General features: G+C 40.8%; 2 protein-coding genes across 3 annotated transcripts in view; one reads left to right on the forward strand and one right to left on the reverse strand.

The window, feature by feature from the left end:
* Positions 1–14528, reverse strand: part of grip1 (glutamate receptor interacting protein 1) — a 596334-nt gene that overhangs the window by 12727 nt on the left and 569079 nt on the right. The window lies entirely within an intron of this gene.
* LOC116984240 (DNA helicase B-like) overlaps positions 1–14528 on the forward strand; it is a 55418-nt gene that overhangs the window by 2037 nt on the left and 38853 nt on the right. The window contains exons 2-3 of the mRNA XM_033038358.1: positions 11503–11859; positions 13860–14026. Of these exons, the coding sequence (XP_032894249.1) occupies positions 11503–11859; positions 13860–14026 (524 nt within the window). The remainder of the gene's footprint in view (positions 1–11502; positions 11860–13859; positions 14027–14528) is intronic.

Below are 14528 nucleotides of genomic sequence, written 5' to 3' on the forward strand. Positions count from 1 at the left end.
TAATTCATCCAATTTAAAGATGGAGTTGGGACTGTCCGGCTACACAGTCAAGAGTATAGTTGAGCAGGGGGGCTGAGCAAGCAGCCTTGAGGTGCTCCTGTGCTGATGGTTTCTCAAGGAGGAAGTGTTGCTGCTAATTCATACAGATTGTGGTCTGTTGATGAAGAAGTCAAGGATCCAATTGCAGAGTGATCCCAGTTCCGTGAGCTTGGTAATGAGTTTGGAAGGGATGATTGTGTTAAACACCGAGATGTAGTCTATGAACAACAGCCTGATGTCTGTGTTTTTATTGTCTAATTGGTCCAATGCAGAAGGGAGATTTTCCCTTGACCTATCAGGCAATTTCTAGTGGGTCCAGGTTCTTGCTGAGATCTCAGTTGATATGTGCCATAAACAAAATTTCAACACTTTATCACCACAGATATTAATGCCACCCTTTGGTAATCATTGCGGCATGTCACCTTACTCTTCTTGGGCACTGTTATTATAGATGCCCTTTTAAAGCAGATGGGAACGTCAGACCTCCGTAATGAGAAGTTGAAGATGTCTGCAAATACTTCAGCCAGGTGGTCTGCAGAGGTTTTAAGAACACGACTATCATCATGTCAAGACGCTTTCCAAGGGTCCACCATTCTGAAGGATCTTTTGATATCAGCCTCGATGACAGATTCTAATACCATCGGGGGCTGTGGGGGCCCCGGGAAGGCTTTCTCCCTGTCAAAGCATGCTTAGCACGCATTTTCTGAGACCACGTAGGATTCCTCCCACGTGGTGGTAGAGTCATTGGTTACTGTAAATGACCCCTTGGTGTTGATACAGTACCAACAGAATTACAGTGGGGTTGATAGCTATGGCAAAGCATAAAATGCAGGGCAATGGGTAACAAAGAGGGAGGTTTGGGAAAGTTCTCTTGGGAGCTGGCATGGGCCCAATAAGTATAGCTATGAGTGTCGTAATGCATAAGGAATATAATTGAGTGTCATAAGTCTCTTCCTTGCATATTATTTGCATCCATACAATAACCAAGATACAGCCTTCATCAGAAAATCATTGCTGTTGCTGCCAATGGTACATGTCTGATGCAGACACATGGGACTGGAGATGCTGGTTTACATAAAGCCCTGGAGTAACTCGGTGGGGTCAGTCATTCCAGCATTTTGTGCAGGCCTGATATTTGACTACCCACTACTGCTGAAGAGGATGTGTATCAAACCAGGAAGCAGAAAGAGTTCAAAGGTACACAAAAATGCTGGAGAAACTCAGCGGGTGCAGCAGCATCTATGGAGCGAAGGAAATAGGCGACGTTTCGGACCGAAATCCTTCTTCAGACTGATGGGGGGTGGGGGGGAGAAGGAAGAAAAAAGGGAGGAGGAGGAGCCCGAGGGCGGGGGGATGGGAGGAGACACCTCGAGGGTTAAGGAAGGGGATGAGACAGCAAGGGCTAGCAAAACAGGGAGAATTCAACGTTCATGCCATCAGGACGCAAGCAACCCAGGCGGAATATGAGGTGCTGTTCCTCCAATTTCCGGTGTTGCTCACTCTGGCAATGGAGGAGACCCAGGACAGAGAGGTCGGATTGGGAATGGGAGGGGGAATTGAAGTGCTGAGCCACCGGGGTTCAGGTGACTGACTGACTGACAGGTGACAAACCAACTGACTCACATGGCTATCTGGACTACACGTCTTCCCACCCTGCCCCTTGTAAAGACTCCATCCCCTACTCCCAATTCCTCCGCCTACGCCGCATCTGCTCCCAGGATGAGACGTTCCACACCAGGGCATCGGAAATGTCCTCGTTCTTCAGGGAACGGGGATTCCCCTCCGCCACCATAGATGAGGCTCGCACCAGGGTCTCATCCATACCCCGCAACACTGCTCTCTCTCCCCATCCCCGCACTCGCAACAAGGGCAGAGTCCCCCTAGTCCTCACCTTTCACCCCACCAGCCGGCAAATACAACAAATAATCCTCCGCCATTTCCACCACCTCCAACATGACCCCACCACTCGCCACATCTTCCCATCTCCCCCTATGCCTGCCTTCCGCAAAGACCGCTCCCTCCGCAACTCCCTTGTCAATTCTTCCCTTTATTCACGTACCACCCCCTCCCCAGGCACTTTCCGTTGCAACCGCAAGAAATGCAACACCTGTCCCTTCACCTCCCCCCTTGACTCCATTCAAGGACCCAAGCAGTCGTTCCAGGTGCGACAAAGGTTCACCTGTATCTCCTCCAACCTCATCTACTGCATCCGCTGCTCTAGATGTCAGCTGATTTACATCGGTGAGACTAAGCGGAGGTTGGGCGATCGTTTCGCCGAACACCTCCGCTCAGTCCGCAATAACCTACCTGAACTCCTGGTGGCTCAGCACTTCAACTCCCCCTCCCATTCCCAATCCGACCTCTCTGTCCTGGGTCTCCTCCATTGCCAGAGTGAGCAACACCGGAAATTGGAGGAACAGCACCTCATATTCTGCCTGGGTTGCTTGCGTCCTGATGGCATGAACGTTGAATTCTCCAAGTTTTGCTAGCCCTTGCTGTCTCCTCCCCTTCCTTAACCCTCGAGCTGTCTCCTCCCAACCCCCTGCCCTCGGGCTCCTCCTCCTCCCTTTTTCCTTCCTTCTCCCCCCCACCCCCCATCAGTCTGAAGAAGGGTTTTAAAAAGACAAAAAAGATAGAAAAAGGAAGAAACAAAATCCCCCTAAACTAAAGATAAAAATAAAGGGAAAAATATAAAATAAAAACAAATCAAAACAGAATCTTAACTGAGAATTTCAACAATTTAAGTCTGTTTGTCGTCAAGTCTGTTCCACTGTATAGAGGTAAAATAGTTTTTATAACAGTTAGAGAGGGAGCAATTTATGTTGTGTGAAAGTGTTGAATACATTTTCCCCAAGTCTTATCAAATTTAACCAAGGGTTCAACAATGTCACTCCTGATTTTTTTTCCGCTAAATGTAAACATGATCTAGTTTCAGAGTACCACTGGAGTGTTGTCAGAGGGTTGGAGTCTTTCCATTTAAATAAAATAGATCTTCTGGCGATTAGTGTGGTTAAAGCAATCAACCGATGGGCGGAGCAGAGCAAATGAATAAAATCTAACATTGGTAGCCCAAAAACTGCAGTAATAGGATGAGGTTGTAAATCTATACCTAAGACTACAGAAATAGTATCAAAAATCTATTTCCAATATTTTTTCAAAAGTGGGCAGGACAAAAACATATGGGTCAGCGAGGCCACTTCAGAGTTACATCTGTCACAGGTAGAATTTATATGACCATAGAAATGAGCTAACTTATCTTTTGACATATGAACTATGTGAACCACCTTGAATTGTATCAGAGCGTGTCTTGCACACATTGAAGAGGTATTGACTAATTGTAGAATCCTATCCCATTTCTCTATAGATAAAGAAATTTGGAGTTCTATTTCCCAGTCATTCTTAATTTTATCAATTATATCTATTTGTAATTTCAAAATCAACTCGTAAATAGTCATTATTAATCCTTTCTGATAAGGGTTCAAATGTAATTTTTTTTCCAAATTTTCAGTTTGATGTGGTAGCGGAAAAAAGGGTAGTCTTAAAAAAAAATGTCTTAATTTGTAAATATCTAAAAAAGTGTGAATTAGGTAAATTATATTTATTGGACAGTTGTTCGAAAGACATAAAACAACCCTCCAAAAACAAATCATGAAAAGCTACTAATCCCTTCCTCTTCCATAACAAAAAGACTTGATCAGTACTAGATGGTTGGAAGAGAAAATTGGATAAGATAGGACTCGATAAGATAAAATCATTTAGTCCAAAAAACGTACAAAATTGAAACCATATTCGAAATGTATGTCTTATTATTGGGTTAGTCGTATATTTATTCAATCTCGTAATTGTAAAAGGCAACGAGGTCCCTAGAATAGAAGCCAATGATAGCCCTTGTAAGGAATCACGTTCAAGGTTTATCCATCCTGGGCATTGGGTATCTTCTGCCATATATATGAAGACATTTTGGAATCTATAATATCAAAGCAAGATTTGGCAATAAAAATTGGTATCGTCTGAAATAAATACAGAAATGTATGTAAAATGAACATTTTAATAGCATTGATTCGGCAAATTAAAGATAAAGACATTGGTGACCATTTAGTAAACTGTTGCTTAATATGGTCAATTAAAGGCATAAAATTAACTTTAAATAAATCCTTGTGTTTCTTGGTGATCTTAATACCTAGATAAGTAAAACTTTTGGTAGTCAATCTAAGTGGAAACTGTCCATAATTCGAAACTAGATTATTTAATGGAAAAAGCTCACTCTTACTAAGATTTAGTTTATAACCAGAAAAACTACTAAATTGATTAAGTAATGCTACTATTGCCGAAAATAGATTTCTCAGAGTTAGGAATGAATAATAACAGATCATCTGCATAAAGAGATAGCTTATGTGTCTTATTCCCGCGGACAAAACCAAAAATATTAGGGGATTCCCTAATAGCGGTGGCCAAAGGTTACAAAGCAATATCAAATATTAAAGGACTTAAGGGACAGCCCTGTCTAGTACCTCAAAAGAGCCTGAAAAAAGGGTATCTCTGGTTATTAGTAAGTACAGAAGCCTGAGGTATATGATATATCTGCTTGATCCTAGAAATGCATTTTGGACCAATCTTAAATTTTTAAAGTGTATTGAATAAGTATTCCCATACTACTCTACCAAACGCCTTCAAATGAAATGACACATTCTGGGGTTTTATTTGACGCTGTATATACAATATTAATTAATCTTCTAACGTTAAGGTATGAGTAACGATTTTTAATAAAACCTGTCTGATCTTCAGAGATAATCTGCGGTAAAATATTTTCCAATCTCATAGCTAATATTTTGGAAATAATTTTGAAATCTACATTTAACAGTGATATAGGTCTATATGATGTCACTTCAGTAGGGTCTTTATCTTTTTTAAGGATTAAAGAAATAGATGCTTCATTAAAAGATTGTGGTAATCTATTCCTTAAAAAGGCTTCTTTAAATACCTTGCAAAGCCAGGGAGACAATAAATATGAAAAATACTTTAAAAATTCAACTGTAAACGCATCTAAACCGGGAGCTTTACCAAAATTCATTGAAATAATTGCTTTCTGTATTTCTTCTTCCGTGATGGGTTAATCTAACAACAGACACTCATTATATGGTAAATTTGGTAAATTCAGTTTCTTTAAAAACTCATGCATTATATTGGGATCAGTAGGAAATTTTGATTGGTATAGGGAGGTATAAAATTCCTGAAAGGATTTATTAATTTCGTCATGGTCTACAGTTAGTGTACCATCCCGTTTACTCACTTTAGTAATCTGACGCTTGGCCGTCACCACTTTCAACTGATTATCGAGTAATTTACCAGATTTTTCGCCATGTTTATAAAATTAACTTTTGGTTTTAAGTAGCTGGTTCTCAATCGTGATACTAATAACAAATCATATCTCAATTGAAGTTCAACTCTATTCTTAAAGAGCTCTAAACTAGGAGCTTTTGAATATTTTTTATCAATTTCTTGTCAGCCAATGTACATATTTCTTTTTGAGTTTGTTTTTTAATCCCGCGGAGTATGAAATAAATTGTCCATGAATATATGCCTTAAAAGCATCCCGGACTACACCATTGGATATTTCTTCAGTAGAGTTTGTCAAGAAGCAAAAAGCAATCTGATCTTTAATAAAATTAATAGAATTTAAGTCTTGAAGCAAAGTAGCATCAAATCGCCATTGTTTAGCACTAAACTTGGAATCAGGTAGTTTGATTGATAGTTTCAATGGTGCATGATCAGAAATAGCAATTGCATCATACTCACATGCAGTGACCGATGAAACTAGCCGAGAATCTATTATAAAGTAGTCAATCCTATAATAAATATGATATACATGAGAGGAAAAAGAAAATTCTTTGTCATTTGGGTGTAAGAATCTCTAAACTTCTAACATTCCAGAGTCAAGTAAAAAATAATTAATAAAACTAGCTGATTTATTTGGAAGCACATGATCAGATGTAGATCTGTCAATCAAGGGTTTCAGACAGTTGAAATCTCCACCCATTATTAAAAAGTGTTCATTTAAATTAAGAAAGGATGCAATTAACTGTTTAAAAAAACCTCAGGGTGATCAATATTTGGTGCGTAAACATTCACCATAGCAACCTTTTGCTTATAAAGAATCACCAAAAATCTGCCATATGGATCAGAAATTGTTTCATAATTAACAAACGGAATTGAGGAGTCAATAAAAATAGAGACTCCTTTCAACTTAGCCTGTGAATTTGAATGAAACTGCTGTCCTCTCCAAAACTTGAAAAATCGTTGATTGTCATCTTACCTTACATGAGTTTCCTGAACAAAGATAATCTGAGCATTTAGTCTGCGAAGAACTTTAAACATTTTTTTCCTCTGGGATTTTTTTGTGTCTTCCCTAGTGAAGACAGATCCGAAGTACCTGTTCAACTCTTCTGCCATTTCCTTGTTCCCCATAATAATTTCACCCGTGTCTGCCTTCAAGGGACCCATATTTGACTTTGCTACTCTTTTCCCCTTAACATATCTAAAGAAGCTTTTACTGTCCTTCTTTATATTCCTGGCCAGCTTCCCTTCGTACTTCATATTTTCAGCCCGTATTGCCCGTTTTTGTTTCCTTCTGTTGTCCTTTGAAAGTTTCCTAATCCTCTGGCTTCCGGCTACTCTTTGCTGTGTTATACATCTTTTCTTTTAGTTTTATTCTATCCCTAACTTCTCTTGTCAGCCACGGTTGCCTCCTACTCCCCATAGAATCTTTCTTCCTTTTTGGAATGAAATGATCCTGTGTCTTCCGGATTATGCCCAGAAATTCCTGCCATTGCTGTTCCACCGTCATTCCTGTTAGTATCCCTTTCCAGTCTACCTTGGCCACCTCCTCTCTCATGCCTTCATAATCCCCTTTGTTCAGCTGCCTACCTGCCACTTCCTCTCAAATTACAGATTAAAACTAATCATATTATGATCACTACCTCCAAGCGGTTTACCTCGAGTTCTTTATCAGATATCACAACATATCTCTTTTGTTGTGAGGATTTATCCAGATATTGGTCCAGAACACAGTTGAAGTCTCCTCCAATTATCAGATTTTGCTGGGTGGAATCTGAGATTGTATTAATTATTTTATTAAAAAATTGTGGGTTGTCAAAGTTGGGAGCGTAGATCTTCACCATAGTAAGTGGGGTTGAATATATCTCCCCAGATATTATGATGTACCTACCCTCCTTATCTGCTATAGTGGCTTTATGTTTGAATGGTATACTTTTACGAATTATAATTGCAGTAGCTCTAGCTTTGGAGAGAAACGTAGAATGATATAATTGGCCAATCCAGTTAGCCTTCAGCCTGTTTTGCGCTCCATCTTTGAGATGCGTCTCCTGTAAAAATATTATATCAGCATTAATTGAATTTAAATGGGCTAGAACCTTACCCCTTTTAATTGGCTCATTAATGCCCCTAATATTCCAACTACAAAATAAAAAGTGCTCTCTTCCTTACAACATCCGCTGGATAATCTCTGAAGATTCTTATATTGCTCCTTCAAAAATCAGGTTTCTTGCGCTTGCAACTTTCTTCATGATGTCTTCAAGAATGATGGGTAGTGTCGTTTCAGAATAAGTTGTCTTGGTGGAGTTCCATCTCCTGGTTGGGCTCTCTGAGCTCGATGTGCCCAGTCGAGTTTGGGTCTCTCAGGCAGATTAAGTACCTGTTGGAGCAAGTCGGCCGCAAAGTCCCGAGTGTGTTTTCCATCTTCCTTCCGTTCCTTCACCCCAACAATCCTTAAATTTTGGCGTTTAGAACGACCTTCGAGATCTAGGCATTTTTCGGTCATTTTGGCCAATTGCCCAGAGACACGGTCGATTTCCTTCTTCAGTCTTTGAGTTGTCTGAGAGATATCCGTAGTTGCAGCTTCCAGTTCTCTGATGGCGTCGTTTTGTTTTCTTGAGGTGAGAAGAATGGGTTCCAGCTTGCTACTGATATCTGCTTCGACCCTGTTAATTTCTCCTTTCAAAGAGGAATTCACCTCCTCGATTCGAGCTCGTAGAGTATCAATTTTTCCACAAATTTCTGTTTTCCCAGCATTGAGTTGATCATCAAGTTTTGTTTCTATGTTTCCGAGCTTTTCAGTCAGCAGTTCTCTAATGTCTTTTACCATAGCCATTCTTAGAGCTTGGTCTTGTTCTTGCGCTTCCATAGTAGAAACAAGTCTTTCTCCCTCAGATTCTTCCTCTTGTGGAGCCTTCGAGTTCTGTGTCTTCTCAGAGGTGGTAGGAAGGTCCCTTTTGTGAGCCCGTCTTTTCATTTAAAATGTCGGTATCACGTCAATTTCTGATGACGTCACTTGAGCGTCGTCGGGCATCTGCCAGTAAGTGTTTTTTCTTCAGTCCTTTTTTATTTTTCAGGTGTTTTAACGCGTTTTTCGGAGCGGAGCTAAATGGTGCGCGTCTTAACAGTCCATAGCGCCACCGGAAGTTTTGCTAGCGATTTCCGCCCCGGCACCACAGGATCTGAACAAGTAAAGATTTGATCGACAGATATGTGAAAGAAACATTCCTTTTTGTTTTAGTCTGGGAGCCTTTGGGTAGTCCCACTCTCTCAGCCTGAATCATTAATGGTGACTTTCTTGAATGAAGAGGATAACAGCAACATCTTCACTGCCTTGTTGTGCTTTCTGTGCTCTATAATACTGTATCACCACCATAGCCAATGACTCACTTTAATCTCCTCTGCTCATCAGATTGGATTTCTATTGCTGAGGTTTTCGAGAGTGGTATCTGAATGCAACAGCTGTTCAGACGCAAGTTTGAGAATCTTTGTAATGAACATGCCTGATAACCAATACACTTGTAACTGCTACCTTATAAAGTCTGGTTAACTCACATAAGTTTGGCAGGATCAGATTGATCCAGGATTAGTGGAAGGAAGTGGAGGCCAATTCACTGGATGTTTTCAAGATGGTTAGATTTAGGTCTTGGGCCTAAATGAAACAAGGGATATGGGGGAAAAAGCAGGAAATGGGGTACTGTTTTAGATGATCGAAGGGCCGAATGGCATATTCCTCTACCTATTTTTCTATGTTTCAAATCAAATCAAATCAAATCAAATCAACCCAACCTTTATTGTCATCTTGCAAAGCAACAGTTGCACAGTGCAAAATGAGAAGACGTTTCCCAGGGAATACCGGAGCATCGCACATGAAACTTAAAACATTTCACACATAATAACAATAAAAAAACAATCCAGTCCCTGATGAAATAGTATAAATAGTTAAAAGCAGGTAAAACAGCAACATTAAAATACAGTAAAACCAATCATTAAAATGTCCAGGGCAGCTGATTTGAGTGGCCAGTGCCAGAGTTATTAAAATGTCCGTGCAAAGCCACAGAATCGGGTGACTGTGAGTACAGAGTGACTGTTTAGCAGTCTCACAGCCTGTGGCAGGAAGCTGTTTAGCAGTCTTGTAGTCCGGGCTTTGATGCTACGGTGTCTCTTGCCTGATGGCAGGAGATCCAGGTGTGTGTGGAGGGGGTGCAGTTTGTCCTTAGCTATTCTCAGAGCTTTTTTCAGACAGCGGCTCTGGAACAGTTCTTGTACTGAGGGTAGGGAGACGCCAATGATCCTCTCTGCTCCCCTCACTACCCTCTGCATTCATACTGACATGGATAGAGAATTGGTTGGCAGACAGGAAACAAAGAGTAGGGATTAACGGGTCCCTTTCAGAATGGCAGGCAGTGACTAGTGGGGTACCGCAAAGCTCGGTGCTGGGACCGCAGCTATTTACAATCTACATCAATGATTTGGATGAAGGGATGCAAAGTAAATTTGCAGTTGACACAAAGCTGGGTGGCAGTGTGAACTGTGAGGAGGATGCTATAAGAATGCAGGGTGACTTGGACAGGTTGGGGGAGTGGGCAGATGCATGGCAGATGAAGTTTAATGCGGATAAATGTGAGGTTATCCACTTTGGTTGCAAAAACAGGAAGGCAGATTACTATCTAAATGGCGTCAAGTTGGGAAAAGGGGAAGTACAACAGGAAAGACATTCTTGCCATATAGGGAGTACAGAGAAGGATCACCAGACTGATTCCTGGGATGGCAGGACTTTCATATGAATAAAGACTGGATAGACTCTGTACTCGCTAGAATTTAGAAGATTGAGGGGGGGATCTTATAGAAACTTTCAAAATTCTTAAGGGGTTGGACAGGCTAGATGCAGGAAGATTATTCCCGATGTTGGGGAAGTCCCGAACAAGGGGTCACAGTTTAAGGATAAGAGGGAAGTCTTTTAGGACCGAGATGAGAAAATCATTTTTTACACAGAGAGTGGTGAATCTATGGAATTCTCTGCCACAGAAAGTAGTTGAGGCCAGTTCATTGGCTATATTTAAGAGGGAGTGGCCCTTGTGGCTAAAGGGATCATGGGGTATGGAGAGAAGGAAGGTATGGGATACTGAGTTGGATGATCAGCCATGATCATATTGAATGGCGGTGCAGGCTCCTGCACCTATTTTCTATGTTTCTATTTGGGGGTCCTTGATCATCAGTCTATAAAAGTAAGCATGCAGGTACAGCAGGCAGTGAAGAAAGCGAATGGCATGTTGGCCTTTATAACAAGAGGAAATGAATATAGGAGCAAAGAGGTCCTTCTGCAGTTGTACAGAGCCCTAGCGAGACCACACCTGGAGTATTGTGTGCAGTTTTGGTCCCCTAATTTGAGGAAGGACATTCTTGCTATTGAGGGAGTGCAGCGTAGGTTTACAAGGTTAATTCCCGGGATGGCGGGACTGTCATATGCTGAGAGAATGGAGTTAGAAGGATGAGAGGGAATCTAATTGAAACATATAAGATTGTTAAGGGTTTGGACACGCTAGAGGCAGAAAACATGTTCCCGATGTTGGGGGAGTCCAGAATCAGGGGCCACAGTTTGAGAATAAGGAGTAAGCCATTTAGAACGGAGACGAGGAAACATTTTTTCTCACAGAGAGTGGTGAGTCTGTGGAATTCTCTGCCTCAGAGGGCGGTGGAGGCAGGTTCTCTGGATGCTTTCAAGAGAGAGCTAGATAGGGCTCTTAAAAATAGCGGAGTCAGGGGATATGGGGAGAAGGCAGGAACGGGGCACTGGTTGGGGATGATCAGCCATGATCACATTGAATGGCAGTGCTGGCTCGAAGGGCCGAATGGCCTACTCCTACACCAATTGTCTAAAGTCTATTGTCTATGTATCTAGGAAAGAAGCTAATGCTTTACAGACACAAAACTATTGGCAGCAAAGCTTTATTTGGACCAAAGTTAAATATGCACATCATAATATGTGATGTGATGAATTAATGTAGAGCGAACACATTGTTTTAAATGCTTTCATTCCTTTGAGAAAATAGACATGTACAAGAAACGGTTGTTGAAAGAGGTTAAATAGAAAAATGTATTCATACAACCCATTTATCATTCTTCTTTTAGTTAAAATCAAAGTCTTTGGATCTGGTGAAACCTACGAGGTGTTTGGACAGTTTCATTTGACTTCTCCCTGGTGGAAAGTGACTGCAAAAATCCATTGTCGTCAGAAAAAATGGTATTTACAGGGGTATCCTTCTTATGCTCTCACGGACCAAAATGGAAAGAGCATCATCAGCCTTTTCTTAACAAAATGCCGCGTCCACTCAGATTACATAACAACATTTTTCGATTATTTCCCTCGCTTCGACAATCTTCAATTTTCAAAATTATTCAGCATTTTACAACAAACTGCAGATGAGGAGAAGGATGAAAACAAAAAAGGTTTTGCAAACTCCATTATTACCTACATATCTAGTTCAGGTAAATATTGTTACCTTTAATGTACCATTTTGCCAGTTTTAGCAACTTTTTCGAGATTCTTATTGTCATTAAATTGTATGAAACTGAAGAATAATAAAACGAGTATTTATATAAAGTTGCAGCTTATAATAGAATGGCACGGTGGTAGCTTAGTCTGGAATTCTCTGCCGAATGGCCTACTCCTGCACCTATTGTCTATTGTCTATAATACTATTCATACACCTCAGTAGGTTTTTTTTAAAGGTTCAATGGATGTTTGTAAAATGGAACACATTTCAAATTTACTAAACGCTCAAATTAATACCATTTAATATAGATTTTCACATTCATAAAGTTTTTTATAATAATGTTACAACAATTACCATTTCTTGATGATAAATTGGCCAACCCTGTTAAAGAGATTATCAATTACCACATGGGTATTCCTGTGTGTATAACTTTGGCTAAATAATTAGGTGCACAAGGTGAAGTCTTATTAAATGACCTGGAGGATGCTCAAAAATGCTGTGGCTACTGTGAATGAAGGAACAAACCTGATGGACTAAATAGCCTATTCCTATTACTAGTATTCCTAGTAATTACTAGGTATTCTGAAGGGCCTGTCCCACTTGGGCGATTTTTCAGCAGACTGCCGGCGACAAGTTCTGCTGAAATACCAGGAACTGGAACGGTGAGTGGCAGTGGAACACACACAGACACACACACACACACACACACACACCTGTCTGAAATTCACATGGTGCAAAGCCAAGGTGATAGAGACACACACCGCGATGAACAGGAAGGTTAAGACGGCTAGCACAGTGCACGGTAAGTCCTTTAAAAGATGGGGGGATGGGGGTGGGGGGGGGGGGGGGGAGACGGGGAGAAGGAGTGGAGACAATTTTAAGAAGCCAGACAACTTTTCATAAGCCAGAGATACACAGCTGTGAAGTTTGGTGGGCATTTAACGTTACTGGTCGGTTCTCCTAGGTTCTGAAAACTCGTGCTTAAGTTTTTTTCCCCCCAATGAGCCAATGAAAATGCCCGGTCAGCAAATGCGATTAACTAAAAGAACCTATGATTAGCTCGACTACCCATAACTACATGGCGACCCCACTATAACTGCACCTATGACTACAACTGCATCTATGACTACATCGATTTTCTCCATGGCGACCAATTATTGGTCGCAGAAAATTTTCCACCATGTTGAAAAATTTGTGGCGACCATACTGAGGCCGCAACTAGTTCCCAGATGCTGGAACTCCTCGCGAACATGAAGGAGACTCACCAGAGATCACCAGCGAACATGTGGTGAGCGCAGAATCTCCTGCACTCGCCTAAAAAGTCGCCTAAGTGGGACAGGCCATTTAGGCTGTGGAATATAGCTGAACAGAAGGAGTAGAAGAAGCAGGTCATTTGGTTTTTTGAACCGACTCTCATTCAATGCAAATCCGCCCCAAACCCACCGTGCCATTCTATTTCCATAATCTCTTGATTCCCTTTCACAAATCAGTCTTGAATTTACTGAACAATTATGTGTTTTCACAGGGATTCACAACTATAGGCATATAGAGATTTCTCCTCTTTCTATTTCTGAGACTGAATGCTCGTTCTAGTCTCTTCAGGTAGAGCTAACACCCCCCACCCCAACACACACCCATTAAAAAAACAAATAGTTTCTATGAGATTTTCTCATGTTCTTCTGAACTCGGGGGTAGGTAGAACTGATCACTCTCCCATTATCTGATATTGACTTGCCTAAGACAGTTTCAAGGCAAAGATAACAATATTGAAACTACAATATAGCTACATATGATTAGGATTATTGGTTTTATTGAAGATGACAATTTGCATTGATGTACTTAAAATTGTAAAACATCCAATGTATTCCATAGAAATAAACTTTTAGTAATGTCATAGGACTGAACCTAATGGGTTGTTATGTTAATGTTAATTTAACTTAAATATGTGTGTAAAATAACATTTGAAATGTAAGATAATTACTGAGAATTTAGTTGAAGGTCAGAATGTGCAGAAGGCTGTGAAGTTCCAAAGTTTGATGAAGTATCTGCCACAACTTCTGCCACGGCACTTTTTGCGTATTTTGAAGATGGACGACAATACACTCCGGAGCCTGGACCAGATGATTTGTACGGAAGTGTGGAAGCTTGGATTCAGTTCTGTAAGTTCACTCCCCTCACCCACCTCGGGCATAGTTGCAAATATGGACACCTTCAAAATACACTATTCATTCTTGATTCTGTGTCTTGTTTCTCATCAGGAGCTTAGTTATTGGTTTTCTAGGGTAAATGTTGAATTGTGCAAGAAGGAACTGCAGATGCTGGTTTCAACTGAAGATAGACACAAAAAGCTGAAGTAAATCAGCGGGAGAATTATTTGGCTTAGAAACATAGAAAATAGGTGCAGGAGTAGGCCATTCGGCCCTTCGAGCCTGCACCGCCATTCAATATGATCATGGCTGATCATGACTTCCCCAACATCGGGAACAATCTTCCTGCATCTAGCCTGTCCAACCACTTAAGAATTTTGTAAGTTTCTATAAGATCCCCCCTCAATCTTCTAAATTCTAGTGACAAGACAATGGAGCTGCAAACTCGCATTAACAACATTATTTTTTCCTGTCGATTTAATCTTTACTTTTAATCTCCAATCAGTAGCCAGGT

The sequence above is a fragment of the Amblyraja radiata genome, chromosome 19, assembly GCF_010909765.2.
Source record: "Amblyraja radiata isolate CabotCenter1 chromosome 19, sAmbRad1.1.pri, whole genome shotgun sequence".
In the NCBI taxonomy this organism is placed as follows: Eukaryota; Metazoa; Chordata; class Chondrichthyes; order Rajiformes; family Rajidae; genus Amblyraja; species Amblyraja radiata.